The following is a 17,637-nucleotide window of genomic DNA, read 5'->3' as shown; positions in this document are numbered from 1 at the left end:
TGCTAAATGTTCTTAATTTGCTGGTTGTAGCTGTATAGAGGTGTTAATTCAATTAAATTTAATTTGTATAGCCCTTTTAACAATGAATATTGTCCCAAAGCCACCTTACAGAAATGTAAAAATCGAAAATAAAAATGACAAAATTTAAAAGTAAATTTATTCCTAATGAGCAAGCCAGAGGCAACAATGGCAAAGGAAAAACCTCGAGAGGAACCAGACTCAAAAGGCAACACATCCGCATTGGAGTTTGATCAAGGCTTATAAATGCTGTTGTGTTTGTGTCCTTGCTGAAACTTAAAGTCACACAACACTGACTTCACACATTGATTTCTGAAAAGAAGGAAATGTTTGATGCTGAATTTTTCCTGACGTGTTTAAATGTGTGTGAAGTTTTGCTGAGCTTGCTGCTTCTAGGTTCTGTTAAACACATAGAAGAAAATGAAAGCAATATATACAAACAAAAAACAGCCTTATGGAGTTCTTTGTCAGGAGTTCACAAACCTTGTATTAATATACATAAATCCTCTGCCTCTTTGTGCAGTTTTCTTTCTGCAGTAGAAACAGAATTTAAAACCTGCACTGTTTTGTCCACATTTTAAGCTTATAGGTAAATTGTTTTGTCGCTAAGATACCCAAGCAACCTGATGCTACTTGGTTTTAATCTGACTGAAGAATCTAACAATAATGTTACTGAGGAACTGGATGGAAAATAGCTAAAATGTTACCCACTTATTATTATTGATTAGCATTAAATACAGGGATTGCTATAACACCATCACTGGGTTTAACTCTTGAAGATTGTTATAGCTTGTTGTCCTGTCATTGGCTAAATGATGCTAAGCAATAGGTTAATCTGCAAAACCAAGACAAATACAAACTCTGACCTCATACTATAGAAAAACTGAAGTCATACGAGGCACTTGATTTATGTTTTCTGATTACAGCATCGACAATGTTGTGGCTTTGAAAGCCAAAATGCTGCAAAGCCAGATGTCATAAATAATTTTTGTTTAGCTGAACAAAGCTAGCTAGCTAGTTAGCTAAATGTAGGCAACTCCACAGTAAGAATATGACCTAGATATCTAGCATTAGCTAGCAGGTTTCTTGATGTAGATTTTTAGCTGAGCTGTGTTAAAGCAATAGAAATCAGACATGCTAGCTAAACAGCAAGCTAGCAATTCTACGAAGTTAGCTTGCTAAAATAGTGGAGATGAAATAAGCACTGCAAAGATTTTCTCAGAACAAAAGTATCCTTCCTAACTTCCTGTACCCACAACCGTGGCCTGTAAGCTCGCACCAATCCTGGACTGCTTACTAAAATACACTAGTAACAAAACATTATTTCTGTAACAAGAGGTAATACTCTATAAGAGTATCTATCATGTTTTTGTTACACAGTACATAAGTCTTCAAAATATAAAGAATTCATCAGTCTGTTGCAGAGGTTTTAGTAATTAACATGTTACTCTATTCTGCATTGTCAATGACTTAAACACGTTTTATACAGGAAACAAATGAGCTGCAAGTCTACTAAGCATTACATTTATAATCCCTCTGCAGCTGCCTGTCTCATATAATAACCCCTAAGTGTGCCAAGTCAAGTGTGATTGTGCTGGAGAAAGTCAGAGCAGTGGAGGAAACGCAGACTAAAAATTCATCAGCGTTCGCAACTTAATGACTCCTTTAATTATACACGGTGATTGGAGATATAGATCACCCTCATCTTAGAAGAGTGCTCTAAAAGAATCGCATGGACAACAAGTGGAAAATAGCACTACACTTAGCCAAGGGTTTTACTGAAGGACCTGCTGTGCCATGTGAAAATATTTGTATATATCAACAATTCTTCAAAATAAAGGGCTTAATACTTATCTAAATAAGAAATTGCAAAACTTTGTAAAAATATTATTGCTTAGAAATTATGGTTTATTGCATATATTCCATCCATCCATCCATGCCTACACCGACACCTAGCCACCCAACCGCCCACCTATCCACCCATCCACCCATCCATCCACACCCACAAACAGCCACCTATCCAAAAAAGCCGCCCGCTCGTGTACACATCCACACATGCCCACCCAACCAAACACCCAAACCATCTATCCATTCATCCATCAACCCACCCAAACAACTGATCCACACACACATAAAAATCCATCCATCCATCCATGCCCACACCCATCCACCCAACCAAAAAAGATGCCCACGCGCCCACACATCTATCTATGCCCACCCAACCAAACACCCAATCTATCCTACTATCCATTAATCAACCCACCAACCCACCTATTGATCCATCCATCCATCTGTCTATCCATCCATCCATCCATCCATCCATCCATCCATCCGACACTGACCCAACCACCTATCCATCCATTCACCCATCCATCCACCCATCCATCCAATCCACGTCCACACCCTACCACCCAAACAAACAGCAAACCAGTCCATCAATCCATCCATCCATCCATCCATTCAACAACCCAACACTGGCCCAGACATCCGTCCATCCATTCAAATCTGGAAACTAAAACTGAACATAAAGAGGAAAAACCAATACCAGAATTTGCAAAACTGTTGCATTTTTTAAAAGTGCAAACTAGTGATTGCATAAGTATTGAACCTGGTTGCTAAGAAACCCCTTAGCTCTAATGCACATAATTAGAACATAGTCAACCAGTGTGAAATTAAAGTGCCACATTATCTCAATATAAAAACACCTGTTGCTGGAAGGCACCAGAGTCTTGTTTGAGATCATACTCTTTGGCTTCATGATGCTTTTAGTCCAGCCATTAAAGCAAACCCATAATAATTTTCTGTAAAATTTATATTTGTTTTTTTTTCTTGAAATATCCATTTTTTGAAGCTTTATGAAGAAAAATCATGTTATCATACTATTTATTCTTATTTATTTATGCACGTTTGTCCATTTCTGATCTTTTTTATCCTGCGTTTTTTGTCCTAACTTGCTAATTAAACTGAGTGACAGCTTCATAGTGCTTATCTAGTGCAGTCTATTCACAATAAAACACTATTTATGATTCAAACACACAAAATGTGTAATTGTGTTTTTGTTGTCTATTAGCATCCTCTGGTAAGATGCACTCAATAGCAACTCTATTTTCATTAGAACTAAAGTACTGACACCTCACTGTTGTTTCTTTGTTTTAAACTGTTCACTCAGTGCAAGCATACACATGACACCACACACACACCCACACACACCCACACTCACACATTTTACTGTACTTCTGACTTCACACATCTAACACTTTTCATCATTAACAATTCAGTGTAGTTATATACAGGGGTGGACTTATCCAATAAGTGAGGTAAGCAGCCGCTTAGGGCCCCGGGGAATTAGGGGGCCCTGACAAATGCCAAGAAGCCTATATAAATCATATAGTACTTTTCTATCATATATTGTATGGTCTGTCTATAACCATTAAGATTTTAACGTTATTAAAATCCCATACATGGAATCACTTAGGGCCACTAAGACTTAGGAATCACTAAGTCTGCCCCTGGTTATATATTTACCTCATATGCACTAAATGTACATGTAAATGTAATATTAATCATGATATTTACCTTTTCTGATGAAATTTTTAAATAAGCAGCACTCAGCAGTGCAATGTACTAAATGTGCTTAAAGGTTAAAGCAACCAGTTTAGTTACTTTAATAAAGTTAAACCACTTAATTCAATTCAATTCAATTTTATTTCTAAAGCACATTTAAATTCAACCTTGGTTTGCCAAAGTGCTGTACAAGGATAAAGGAAAGCAGAAAAACACATACACATTACAAACAATTAAAAGCACAAGAAAAGAGATGCGTTTTTAACTTAGTTCCTTAAATCAAGTTAAACCAAGTAATCATTTTCATAGTCTATTGCCATTTATAGCATATCATTTTCCAACTGTTTAATAAAGATAACATCCCAAATTGGCTCTAAAATGAAGCTGAATAGGTTTAAAAAGACTCCTTCATCACGGGATAATTAATCCTCTTTTTTTATCCTTGATAAGAGGCTAATGATAGCATGTTTGCTCACAGGCTCTCACATCACGCAGTGTGAGATTCAATTCCTGCACAGCTTTAAGAGGCCAGACTGCAGAGTACATAAATTAGATTATTTAGTTGCTTTCCAGGCTTACAGAATTAAATAAGGAAATGAGAAGGCATTAGCATGATCACTAATTGTGGGGTCTAAAAAGTCCATGATAATCATTTAATTATTCACAAAACAGACATTTAGCTCTAACAGATTATTTAATATTCTTCAGACCATTTTCTCTGGAAGTTAAAGGCCTCAGGATACTTAACAACGCATGTGTGGGGTGACACAACCGTGTTTCTGCAACGGCCGTCACTTAGCACTGCAGGTGGCGTTATTATAATTTCATTTACACTTCAGGAAGAAGATTGGCCAGTACAGTATGCTGACAGCATCTGTGTGCAGTGAAATTTAGGCAGGGGACACAGATCAGGTAGTGACAGTCCTGACCAATCGGTGTCATGCATGCATTTCACAGTGCGATTCAATCCACCTTTATGACATAGAATCCAGCTTTATAAAATAGAAATGGAACACAAATCCTGCAATAGGCAAAATGCATGAACATGCCATCAAACTTTTATCATCAAAAGCATGTTAAAATGTACATAAGCTCAGAAGGTCAGGGGTTCAAGCCCCAGAACAGTCAAAATGCCACTGCTGTGCCTTTGAGCAAAGCCCTTAACCCTCTCTGACCTCTACCTGAAACCTGTAAACGCCTCGTTTGTAATGACCAATCACAGGCTTGGTGGAGTAGTGTGTTCAGTTGTGAAGGTTGCTGTAATGCCATGTGCTCATCATAGTGAGCAAAGCCTCAACATGATGTCCGACAGGGCTGCAATTACATTACACCATATTGTACACAAATAGCAACTGAATGTTGTCTCCATATAAAGTATGCTGAGAATTCTAGTCCCCTTTCATAAAGTTAATTTTAATTGATGACCCAGTCCCATTAGCTCAAACCCAACAGATGTGCCACTCCACAATGTATGTCTGTAGAGATGGGGCCGAATTTGGCTTGGTGGTGCCACTGATATACTGACCTCTTGTTGGGTATGTCTCCAGTCTGCTCATCTACAAAGTCCTGCTTCAGTTCATCTGCCACATCACTGTCACTATCGTAGTCCTGATACACACTCTTCTCCAGCTCTTCAGACTCATACTGAAGTGGAAGAGAGGGGAAGAAAGAAGACCGAGCAGAATGAGATCAGAAAGAGCGACAGGAAGTGAAGACTGTAGAGAGTGTTAGGTTAAAGTCTAGAATACACATAATCAGACAAAACATTAACACAAAATGACTCTCAATGGTTTCCTTCAAAGGTTGGAGCCTTCCTTAAAAAGATCTACAACGTTATGAAATGTCACAATCACATATTCCCCAGAGAACAGTGCGAAAAACAAAAAAGTGAGCAAGTCGAAAGTGTATCGTGATGAGAGAGGTCAGAGGAAAAACTGGTTCCATCTGATTGGAAAGCTCAAATAACCACTCTTTACAACCATGGTGAACAGAACAGTGCCTCAACATGCCAATCCATTAACTTCAACAACAAAAGATAACATTGGGTTCATTTTCTGTTCAGCCAAAATCTGGAATCAGGTGCTACAGTGGCTATTAGTTTTAGCTCTCATTAATAAGACTTGGGGTAGTGATACAAGGACATTTTTTTCAGAACCTTTGACTAAGAAATTAAACAAGTGATGCTCACATCTAATATTTTTGAGAAATACATGGAATGTCACGGTCCTGTTGTTAAAATATTCTTACTTTTATCTGTTTGTAGGTTCCTTACAGATATTTATATATATGCGGTTATTCAAAGCCTCTGACAGACACCTAGATTTAATGTAAGAACATTAAAATGACTGAATAAGTCACTTGTGGCTTTATGGCCTATTTAAATCAAATGTGATGCAACGATGTGTCACAAAAATGGAAAAGAAAACAAAAAGACAGTTATTCTGGGTGACTCTTGAAAAAAGGCAGTAACACCTACTCAGAGAGCAGCACATAACAGGCTTCTCTGTCAGAATGACTGGAGGTGAAACTGCATGACTACAGAAAGTGAAGCTTTATACCAGAACAAACGTCAAACTTCTAAACTTATTATTTATTATTGCGCTTCCCACTCCAGCACTGATTTATTCCACTTCAGCACAAATGTTCAGTGACTAGGTGTGTACATGATATTTTCCAGTCACGCTATCTCCCTGACCTTTTAAGCTTTATCACATCAATATTATCACAATATTATTTTCAAAAACTGCTACCTTGCCAGACATCTCTCCCTTTGCGTGAAGGGTGGATGTGATTCTGCTTTAAATGTGTTTCAAATAGGACGCATTATGCTGCCTTCCGTTTGGGATGTATTATTATCTCAGAAGCACAAATGCTGCCCAAAACATGATCTATCTAGACAGAATGCATCCAAGGGAGAGTCTAAATTTTAGAATGTTCACAGTAGCAACACCATCTCACTATCTCTGTTGAATAACAGAAATATTACTACAGAAAATATTATTATAAAAGAAAATATCATTACTGATTTTAGCACCAAGGTCTATGACAGATACTCTTTTTAACATCATTCTGACAGGTTCATAACAAAGGAGTCAGCTACTGTGTAAATAAGTATAAAAATTAAAATAAATTAATCAAAAAATTCTTCTATTGTTAGAAGATATTAAATTTCTTCACACACACACAAAAAAAACATTTTTATTTATGAAGAACACTGAATTAAAAAGGGGGACATCTACAGATTTTTAACAATGTAAATGTAAAAATCAAATTATGTACATCCAGTCAGTCTGTAATAATAATAATAAAATATATTAAACTATAACTAAATATATTAAAGATATTAAAAAGGTTGACTGTGAAAGAGGACGTCATGGGGGCAGTAAAAAAAAATCTCTGCTTATGCTGATCTCATTGTTAATATATTTTATGAAAAGAATAAGGTTTCAGTCATACATATTAAATTACATATATAATATATATTATAGTTATATTTGAATATTTGATTTCTAGTCTGTGTGTAGTGTGGAAATTCTAAACTATTAAGTCAATGTTTATTTTTGGTTATAAGAATATAATATAATATAATATAATATAATATAATATAATATAATATAATATAATATAATATAATATAATATAATATAATATAATATAATATAATATAATATAATATAATATAAAAAATTGATGCATTTCTTATTTCTACAGAATTGAATATTTATGTTTGGGCAAAAAATGTTTTTGGTGTAAACAGGCTTATATTTAAGAGTTTTATTTGCAACTTAAAAAATTGAAGATGTGCTAGTTAGATTATCATGCTAACAAATTTCTCATTCAATTTATTTTCAATTCAATTCAATTCTATTTGTTCAACAATGGACACTGTCTCAAAGCAGCTTTACTGAACATAAGAAATATTAGACAAAAAGTTCAAGATTAATATTGGACTTATATTTAAATGTATTCCTGTGCTGTATTTTTTTGGGCACCTTGTGTTAGACACTCCAGATTCTGAGCAGTGCATGAAGCTGTGAAAAATGTTAACACATGCTGCTGGATCAACAACAGGCTCTTATATAACATGAATCTAAACTCGTGAACTCCAGGCGTTCACAGACTACAGTAATCAAAACTGTCTGTTTTTTTTTTTTTTGTCATTTTATTTTACTCCATGCTGTCTCAAGGTAAAAACACTTTTCCATAGCCTACGCTAGCAGCAGAATAAAACTTCTTGTGTTATCCGGCTATCTGTTTTGAAATGTCAAGTGCATTTGAGTGATGATAACTCCACGCAGACACTACACCTCCATAAAGCTGATAAAACATGACAGGTAGAGAGACTACAAACCACTTAACACCATTAATTATGTCTATTTTTTTTCAACAGCTCACTCTGGTTCGGATGACGTTATTGAAGGATAAATGGGCCATGATAGAGAGTGGCATCACAAACATTAGAAAAAAGTACAAACTGAATCAAAGCAACTTAACGAAGGGAAGATAATTTAATTTAATTTTTTTTTAAATCACATTAAATCCCATTTATAAAACTGAAAAAAGGTCAGATTTATTTATTTATTTTGATTAATTCACTGTTTAATTTTTAAGGCAGACTTTAGCACTAAACAGCAGGCTTACAAATCATTTTTAAAGATAAAGATCAAATATTAAATATAATATATGTATATATATATATATATATATATATATATATATAAAATATATATATATATATATATATATATATATATATATATATATATATATATATATATATATATATATATATAAAATATATATATAAAATATGGTCATTTAGCAACAAGTTTCTGAGCATCATCAAATGATTGGTGCTTTGAAAGAAATGACCAAACAATATATTTCAGTACTAAATAGTAATAATAAGCTGTGTAGAATGCAATTCATGTGTAATAAACATAACAAACAAGTAATAACCAAATAATAAGCGTACCCCATTGGAAGCCAGGACATCTTCACTCTCCTCTTCCTTATTGTCGATCTGCATCTCAAAAGGGTTTCCACCCTGAACATACTGCGCAAAGAGAGACAGCTCCTCAGGGTCACTAGAGGCTGGCTGCCTGCTCGGAGACACTGACGGCGAACGACACTGACCCATGAACTTAAACTCCTGCAACACAATGGCGTTTACATGTTTACTACAGATTTAAGCACCATTATTAGCATTCGCTGTTCAATAAAAAGGGACATGCTGCAGTTGACCCTATGCTCTGACCCAGGCTTCATGACTATTAATACAGACCTTCGTGACTATTGATACATATCCAGTAAATGATTCATATCCAATGCCTTATCTGTTGTTTGTAATCATTTATAATTGCACAAATGCAAATGAAAACAATGATTATTTGTGATTATTAGTGACATATGATTATTATATCTTATGTCACTAAATTTCGTTGTAGTGTATACAATGAAAATAAACTCTCTCGCCTTATATTCTACCTTTGGAGTGTTTAGTATGTGACAGTATGTCATATATGAAGCCATGAACAGAATAGCAGCAGAGCGAAGCATTGCATTTTTAAATAATGGTACATTAATGTGGTCATTCAGATTCACTTAACCGAATATCCATTTCATTAATTTTTATGGTTATCTGAATAATAAAACTGCAGTATAAAAAGACTAAGACTGATGAAAAGTTTTGCAATAATTAAAAAGAATGAAATTAATGCTGTATATTATGCTATATAAAATATGCTATATTTTATTTATTTATTTACATGATTTTTATTCCAAACAATAGCTTATATTATTTTGGGTTATGGAAAATAAATTCCCTACAAACGACCCTAAACAACAAATTATCTTCATCTCTTTACTCCTCAGGGTACTGGTATGTAGAGTGGTCAAGCTAATACGTCTCATCCTTGACTAATCATTCCGATCAACATGCTCATGTTACACCCAGTGCCCCAATTCCGTGACTGTCTTTTGAATATGCTAACCATAGAAATGCTTGGAGATTTATTCATAAGGTCCTCAGGGAAGAATCTGCTTTCACTGCAGGGTGTCTAGGCATGTACAGCAAAGTGAAAAACAAATCATTCTCTCAGAGATTGACATCACTGCAACCTCAGAAGTCTCAACAGGCTCATGTTCAAATAAACCTGACACACACATCTTCAACAGCTGAGAGAAGATCATCCATGCCGGGATACAGTCCCACACCCAAAATGCAGTTTTGCAAAAAAAAAAAAAAAGATACCGAGCCAGTTTGCTGGAGGGAATGATAACTTCAAATATTAAGATTATGTTTGTCAACAGGAAGGTTGATAGAGCTGTCAATTTACTGCAAAACCCCCAGAAGGCTGTCAGAAAGTTTCATTAACATCCATACTAAATGGTAATTTTCACATAAAAAACAGCACCTTAATGTGACCTTTGAGGCCATTTCTAATCAGATCGTCTGCCATGTAGTGCTGTACCGACACTTACGTGAAGCTGAGTGATACTGAAGTTGGACTTCACAGGACACAACTCCCACGTTTCATTCTCCAGGAACATGCGCAACTCCTCCAGGCGTGTTCTAACAGAGACAGAAAGAATTAAGAGACAGATGAATTTCAACAAATTTACCTCAAGAAACATGTGTTTATGCATAAAATGATGGATGCAGAGCCAAAACGGCTAAGTGCTGAGATAATGTGAGCATCTTGTCTGAAAAAGAAAAGCACCTTGATTCTGTCAATTATGTTATAGACAACCAGCATTGTGTTTCTCCCAAACATTTATCATTTATAAACTGGTCAAGTGCTTGGATCAAAGACTATAGGAAGTTAATCAATTGGTGAAAATGTTGGTCAGAAAATAAAGGTTAATCAAAATGGAGACTGAACACTGCAAGGCAAGACAGACTGCAAAGGGCAGAGCTCAGAATGATGGCATCGATCTCCCTGACATCCATGTCAATAACGAGGAAATCCACTCAACTTTAGGTCTGGATACCCAAAAACCAGCAAACAATGCTGACACAAAACTACAAAAAGAAAGACAAGGGAGGGGAAAAAACGTGACTGTTTCCACATGCACATTGTACTCTGAATAGGAAAAATGTGAAGCATTTTAAAACCCTCTGAAGCAATCGTAGGCTGTATTACCAGAGGATTTTAATTATAAGTGTGAATGCTGTCACCATTTTTACACACTGTAGCAGCAGCACACTGTAAATCAGCGTGTGTTGTGAATGACAGGAGAAAATCTGCCTCTGTGATTAAAAGTCTCTTTTACTTTTACTAACTGACAAAGCCATAATCACCAGCTTTTCATTTTCTTTTCTAGCAATGGCACTCACATTTCCAGTTGTTATAATACATGAGAAATACAGCTGTATTAAAAAAAAATCTTTTGTAATGCATTAGAATTTTAACATTTTATGCATTTCGTTATGTACGTTCTTACATTTCTCTTCTCATTCTTTTTGTGAATTGCAGTTTGAAAATATTACAGGTCACTCCATTGAAGGAAAACATGACTATTGTGTTATCTATGAGTGTTTTTTAATTATCATTATTATTATTATTATTATCAACGGCCATGATGCTTCTGCTGCTGGCTCTCTGGAAAGATACAGGCACCCAGCTGTTTATGCAGCTGTGCAGGAACATGTCTCTAAAAAGCTGAAGAGAACATGAACGAGTTTTATTTTTGCAGAAATGTCTCAGAAAATCCAGCTGTGTATTATATGTACTCATTTACACAGATTAGAGGTGATTTGGCAGGTTTGGATAGACCTGAAGACACCTGTGTAGAAAATGATGCCAATTATTGAACAGGTTGCCAAGTAGTGAGTGAATCAGTAAATGGAAACAAACCCGAATGAATGAATTGATGAATTTGTATAAATGGCTTTCTGGATTCTCTTCCGTTACACTCTACTTCCCTCATGGAAACACGAAGCCATCATGTGACGATGAGCGCTTATGAGGATCAGCTAAACGCTGGATTTTTCAGATGATGTAAAGTTCACGGTATAGACTTTAATTTTTCTTAAATGAATAATCTGTGGTTGCATGCTACTCTGTTTTTGTAGGAACATCGACTTTACATTTTCACACCACTAAACATGCCGCTGAACAAAACGAACTGTGATTCATTGCTTTACATGTCAGTCAGATGCCCTCTTGGGCGGTCCTTGGTCAATAAAAGCTGTTTTAGAGTCCAGACCTTCTGCCATGGCTAAGTGAGACTAGGTTATAAATAAAGCATGTTACTGCATCTGTGTGCTCCTTGGAAACCATATTGCTAAACATTGCTGAAGAACTATAATGATTAGCAGTACAGAATGATTATTTGTTAGCAAAAAAAAATTATAGCATTAATGGTTGTTGTGTGCTTATTTTATGAATCCGTGCCAGCTATATGTACATATTTATTAAAGCAATAAGCCCCAAGAAGCCATGGTTTAGAGTGATTTGGCGAGAACAGCTAAATCTCACAGCTTATATACATATATATAAATAACAGCTTTGCTCACATCCTGCTTAACAACGCCTCTGTTCTAAAATCACTGTAAACAATGGCTTCGTACGGCTTATTGCTTTATTAACCTCACAGGTTTGGTGCAAAATATATTAACCAGCGCAATCTCCCAATTAATAAAAAGAGTCATAGAGAAAGCTGGAAGAATTTTTGTCATTTCTGCCATAAGGCACAATCTAAATTGTAGCAATGTATCTCTATTGATTCTTCCGACAGTTTATCGTTTTATAAAATGCCACCCAAGCACTTGAAAGCACTGCAGGAATTGTAAAATAATAATAAAGATATAAAACTCTCCCTGTCTGCTAGTAAAAAGTATCTAAACAGTGTTGCTAGTGCCAGCAGGGATGAAATCTTCAATGCTCATGCCCGTTCATCTGAAGGTAATATAGTGAAAGCTGTATATTTGCATAACTGCATTGGTTTCAAAAGTACTTAAAAACTGTACTGCTCAATGGACACACAACGTACACTGGCACCAAGCCCGTCAGAATTAGACAAACCTTATAAATCAGCCTTAAATAATCAGCCGCTGATGAGCTGTGGAAAGAGTATGAGGAAATGTTACAAGCTACATTTTTATCTCGTGGATGGGTTTATGTGTAATGAAGTGGAGGAAACTGCACAATTGGGAGACTGCTCATGTTTACAGGATTGAGAATGACTTGCTCTGTATGTTAATTAGGTCAGTGCGCAGTCAGAATTAGTTACAAGTGAACATTAGGCCTTGCACCAGAGCACAGAGACTTCGACATAGCTATAATGATGTAAATAATTGTAAAACACTATTGAGACGGCAATACAGGACACGTCAGGACAAATGTACTAGGGCAGACAGCAATGTGGGTTTAAGAAGCGTTTTAAAGCAAGACATGAAAGAATATTTGCTGAGAAACATAACTTTTACAAAGATTGAAGTAGTGTTAAAGTAAACTTTGCTGGATTATTGTGTGTGTTCCTGATGTTCAATGATTTGAGCGGTTGGCTGCACATAAATTAAAAACAGAATGGACCTAAGCTCCACACCTGTAGGACACCTTACATTTACAGCATTTGGCAGGCACCCTTATTCAGGGAGACTTACAACTGATATTAAACTGAGCAATTGAGGGTTAAGGGCCTTGTTCAGGGGCCCAGCTGTGGCAGCTTAGTGGACCTGGGATTCAAACTCACAACTTTCCAATCAGTAGTCCAACACCTTAACCACTAAGCTACCACATCCCTTTGCACAGCAAGGTCAATTTCTGAAAGATACCTTTGCGTAAAATTGGCAGTGACAGATTTACTTTAGTCTAAAGTGATAAAATTTCTGCTACTGTCAAAAGCAGCAAGATTAAGATTCAGAGGCTTGCTGGTTATCACGTTTGCCCCACACCTCCTAAATTGGAGGTTTGATTGCCACCTCCACCATGTGTGTGAAGTTTGTATGTTCTCCCAGTGCCTTGGAGGTTACTTCAAGGTACTCCGGTTTCCTTCCCCAGTCCAAAGAGACGTGTAGTAGGATCTCTAAATTGTCCTTAGTGTGTGCATGTGTGTGACTGTGCCCTGTGATAGACTGGCGTATCCTGTTTTGTGCCCAGAGTCTCCTGGGATAGGCTCCAGTTTCTCTGTAACCAAGGAGGATAAGCAGTGCAGGGAACGAATGAATAGAGGGAGAAAAAATAAATGAATAAATAAAAGGGTCCTGTCACCACTCTGAAACAGGTTCCTAATCTTCACTGACAATGTCACTAATGATACTAATGAATTCTGCTGAAATCTACAGAAATATTCTGTCTGCCAATTTACAAAGTAACACATCCAAACTTAGTGAGAGGGATCCAGCACAACAAAGGGAAGAAGTGGATGGCCTAGTCAAACACCAGACTGTAATCCAATTAAGCAACATTTCACCAGCTGAAGAGGAGACAGTGAATGTCATGATTTGACCAAGCAGTTGAACTGCTGTGAATGTAATGAAGTGGACTAATACATACGTTAATTTTGCAATCATAAACAGTTGAAATGTCGGCAACGCTCTGCACTCACAATGAAAAGTTCAGATGCATTTTTTAAAGCATTTTTTCACTTAAAAGACTTAAAAGTGGTTGAGATACAGTGGTTGCCTGTAAAGCTCAGAACTATATATAGAAGAAAGAGCAAAAATGTTAGTGTGACAGCCATCACACATTTATACCTTACACACATGACACGATTAGAATGAAATCTAACACCAAGCTACATAACCTAACATGTCTGATATATCTATGCAAAAAAATATAATTAAGCTGTTTTATTGTAGCTGCTCAAGTTGTTGTTGTTTTTCTCAATTCCCTGGCATACAGAATTGCATTTTGAATTCATTGTACTGATGATGACATAACTACACAGACACGAGAAACCTCCAAAAACAAACAACAAGTATCAAAAAAGCATGACAAATTTAAAAGATCCAAACCAGTCTGGTGATGGTAGAGAGTCATAAACCTGATGCAGTTACAGCAAGCAAGAAGGATGCAACCAAAGTATTCTTCACTTTAAGACTGCCTGTTCCAATACTTTTGCTTACCCCAAGCACACGAAAGGTGCAGTTTATGGACCATACACATAAGTCAAGATAACTTCTGTGCACTTGCTGGCACCAGATATTCAGTAGACCTAAATGCCTGACTGAGGAGAGCGGAGATAAGAGCAGAGGACAGCTAGCTCACCTGTGATAGTTCTTAAAGTAGTTCACGCTCTGTCTCTTAATCGACTCCTGTAGCACCTCAGACTTGCTGCCACAGAACTCCTCTCCCACCTGCATTAGCCTAGAGACAAAGAGAATTTAAAAAATGTTAAAAGAGAGGACATTAGAAAGCACACAGATATGAAGGGAAACAGCTGACAGCAGGCTATACTGCTACAAGTCCTTAATAACCCCATAGATTTGTCTGATTGCACGTGTGACCCATGTGTTTCCTCTTGCTAGTAACCCATGAACACGGGTTACGCAGGTCAGCAAAACAGAGACATGGCTCCACACACTCAGCGGCCTTTTAATTAGATGCCTTGTAAAGAGGCTGTCTGGATGTCCTCCCTCGCTGTGGAACAAGCGGCTTCATTGATGCCCTATGCACCCTCCCCTCCTTACTGGGTTAAATACACTGGCCCCAAGCAACCAAGCAGGCCTCGTGCCAGTGCAATTAGCACTAATGAGGACGCAGCTTCATACCTGCTAATAACGTCCAGCACCACAATGAAGTCATCATACTTGAAGTTGGACATGTCTGTCCCCAATAAATAGGCTTTCACTTTCAGCTGGACGTCCTGACAGAGGAAAAATAGGTAGGTATGATCAGAGGGTTGATGGACAAAACAGAAAAAGTACCAAATAGGAACATGAGTGTGTCACTGACCTGCCAAATCCGACTCAGGCCATGTTCAAGTTTTTTCTTCACATAGCTGTGGCCCACTGTAGATTCCTCTGAGCCTTCCTCACTGGTACCATCTGCAGGAACAGCACCAAAATATTTTACTGACAGACCAAGCAAATTACTGATATACATTGTCTTACCAAGAGAAAAATAACAATACAATGGATGGATGGATGGATGGATGGATGGATGGATGGATGGAAGGGTGGGAAGAAGGAAGGGGGTGAGGGAGGAAGCAAAGGAAGGAAAGAGAAGGAAGCAAGAGAAGGACAATAGGAAGAAATTGAGGGAAGGAAGGAATGAAGGATGGGAGGAAGGAAGAGAGCGAGAGATGGATCAAAGGAAGGAAGGAATGAAAAGAAGATAGCAAGCATAAATAAATAGACATTCTAAAAGCATTCCAAAATCCATCAGCTTTAACCTCTACAACTCTCACAAACTCAAACTACTATTTACATTGAAGCAAATGAAATGCATTAACTTGCATTAGCTCTCAAACATGAGAAATAGCATCTCACACACACACATGACTGTAATAATCTGTAATAACCCTGACAGTAAAAATCACAGCTCGGGCTATTAGCTAATAGCATGGAGCCCAACAAAGCCATTCCCCTGACTCGCACCAGGCTGATTACAAGCACAGGATCCCACATGCCACTCAGCTTCAGGAAAGGTGCCATTCTAGTGTTTCATGCTCCCAGACAGGAGACAGGTGCAGAACCATTTTAGAAATTTTGCATCTGCGCTCTAAATCAATGTGTGTCACACAGAGATGAGACGCTTTATCAGAACAATCAGATCTTTATTGTTTGCCAATAAGAGGAACAGCTTTAAGTAATATAGCTGATGGTGATTCAGCACACTGCTGAGACGACCTTTCTTTCCTTAGGCACCCAAGAACAACCATTATGAAAGGAAATGGCGCCAAATAGGAATGAAATAATGTCTTATGACAATATTACGACCAAGCTGTAAAAGCATTTTTTCCACTTGCTGACTAGTGATACAAAATCTTCCAGCACAGACTATAACGATATAACACACCCACTTCAAGACAACTGCGGCAGTAATAACAATAATCCAGCGGTGGACAGCTTACTACGATGTCTTAAGAAATAATATTGAAAATAGGGAAAATTTATTAATTATTATTTTTCCACTGAAAGTCATGAGTCCTGCGTCTACATTTATAATAAGCTAGTTGAATAAGTAGGAAATGATTCAATATAATAAAATGACCCAAATTAACACATTTTCATGGCAGCCTGGTAAAAAGTAAAAAAGTTATATTATTGGCAGAAATTAAAAAAATGATCAAAACCAGATTTATCATCCTTTTTCCAGACCAGCTGAACTTATTTTTATGAGCCGTCTCACATCTGTCGCCAAAATAAGACCATTCCTGCACAATTCAGAAGCCAGTGCAGTACACACACATGAGCTTTGACTATCATAAAATTCCCAAGGTGCTCCAGTGCTGACGCCAGGTGGACAGAGCTCCAGGCCTTCCATGACCTTTTACTTGGACAGAGCAGGCATGTTTTACAAACTCCCCATCACTCATGGGCAATTTCATCAGTGAGTCACAGAGGCAGAAAACGTCCAAAACACACAGAGGGAAAGAAATTCCCTCCTTCATACACATGCAAAGCACAGTTCAAGGATTTACACTTCAGTTCAGTGTGCTCTGAATTTTAAAAAAGATGCACAAAATCATATGATTAGTTCACACAGGAACTGGATGACAAAGAATAACTAATAAAATAAAAAAAGTGAGATTATGAGAAAGGAAGTAGGAGAAGAAGGAACGCTTTTATAAATAAACTAAGTGATGTTTTCTAATATTGGCTAAGTTGGACTGCAAACAGTGTAGAAGCAAAAGAGGTCAAGATTGGAGTAAAAATATGCATTAAAAAGCAGCATAAGCGCTTATCTCAGAGTCATTTCCTGGGAGTAGTTACAGCTGCTGATGTATAACATTAGATAATCTGTAAGGATGTACAGTTCTGCTACTGAATCAACAAACAAGTAATATTGTGTTTTGGGGGGAAAGACTTCCTTAAAAACATTTATAAGAATTTGACATTTTGAGATTTCTCTGTTTTAAATCCAGCAGTTTAACGTTCACAGA

General features: G+C 36.9%; 1 protein-coding gene across 3 annotated transcripts in view; it reads right to left on the bottom strand.

Annotated features, from left to right (window-relative positions):
* vps50 (VPS50 EARP/GARPII complex subunit) overlaps window positions 1-17,637 on the bottom strand; it is a 153,097-nt gene that overhangs the window by 54,059 nt on the left and 81,401 nt on the right. For all 3 annotated transcript variants that reach the window (XM_058377732.1, XM_058377734.1, XM_058377733.1), the window contains exons 14-19: window positions 15,486-15,577; window positions 15,302-15,396; window positions 14,799-14,897; window positions 10,066-10,156; window positions 8,558-8,734; window positions 5,108-5,226 (exon numbers count right to left, since the gene is read on the bottom strand). In XM_058377732.1, the coding sequence (XP_058233715.1) occupies window positions 5,108-5,226; window positions 8,558-8,734; window positions 10,066-10,156; window positions 14,799-14,897; window positions 15,302-15,396; window positions 15,486-15,577 (673 nt within the window). The remainder of the gene's footprint in view (window positions 1-5,107; window positions 5,227-8,557; window positions 8,735-10,065; window positions 10,157-14,798; window positions 14,898-15,301; window positions 15,397-15,485; window positions 15,578-17,637) is intronic.

Source organism: Hemibagrus wyckioides, linkage group LG24 (assembly GCF_019097595.1).
Source record: "Hemibagrus wyckioides isolate EC202008001 linkage group LG24, SWU_Hwy_1.0, whole genome shotgun sequence".
Taxonomy (NCBI): Eukaryota; Metazoa; Chordata; class Actinopteri; order Siluriformes; family Bagridae; genus Hemibagrus; species Hemibagrus wyckioides.
This window is presented reverse-complemented; position numbering and strand designations above follow the sequence as displayed.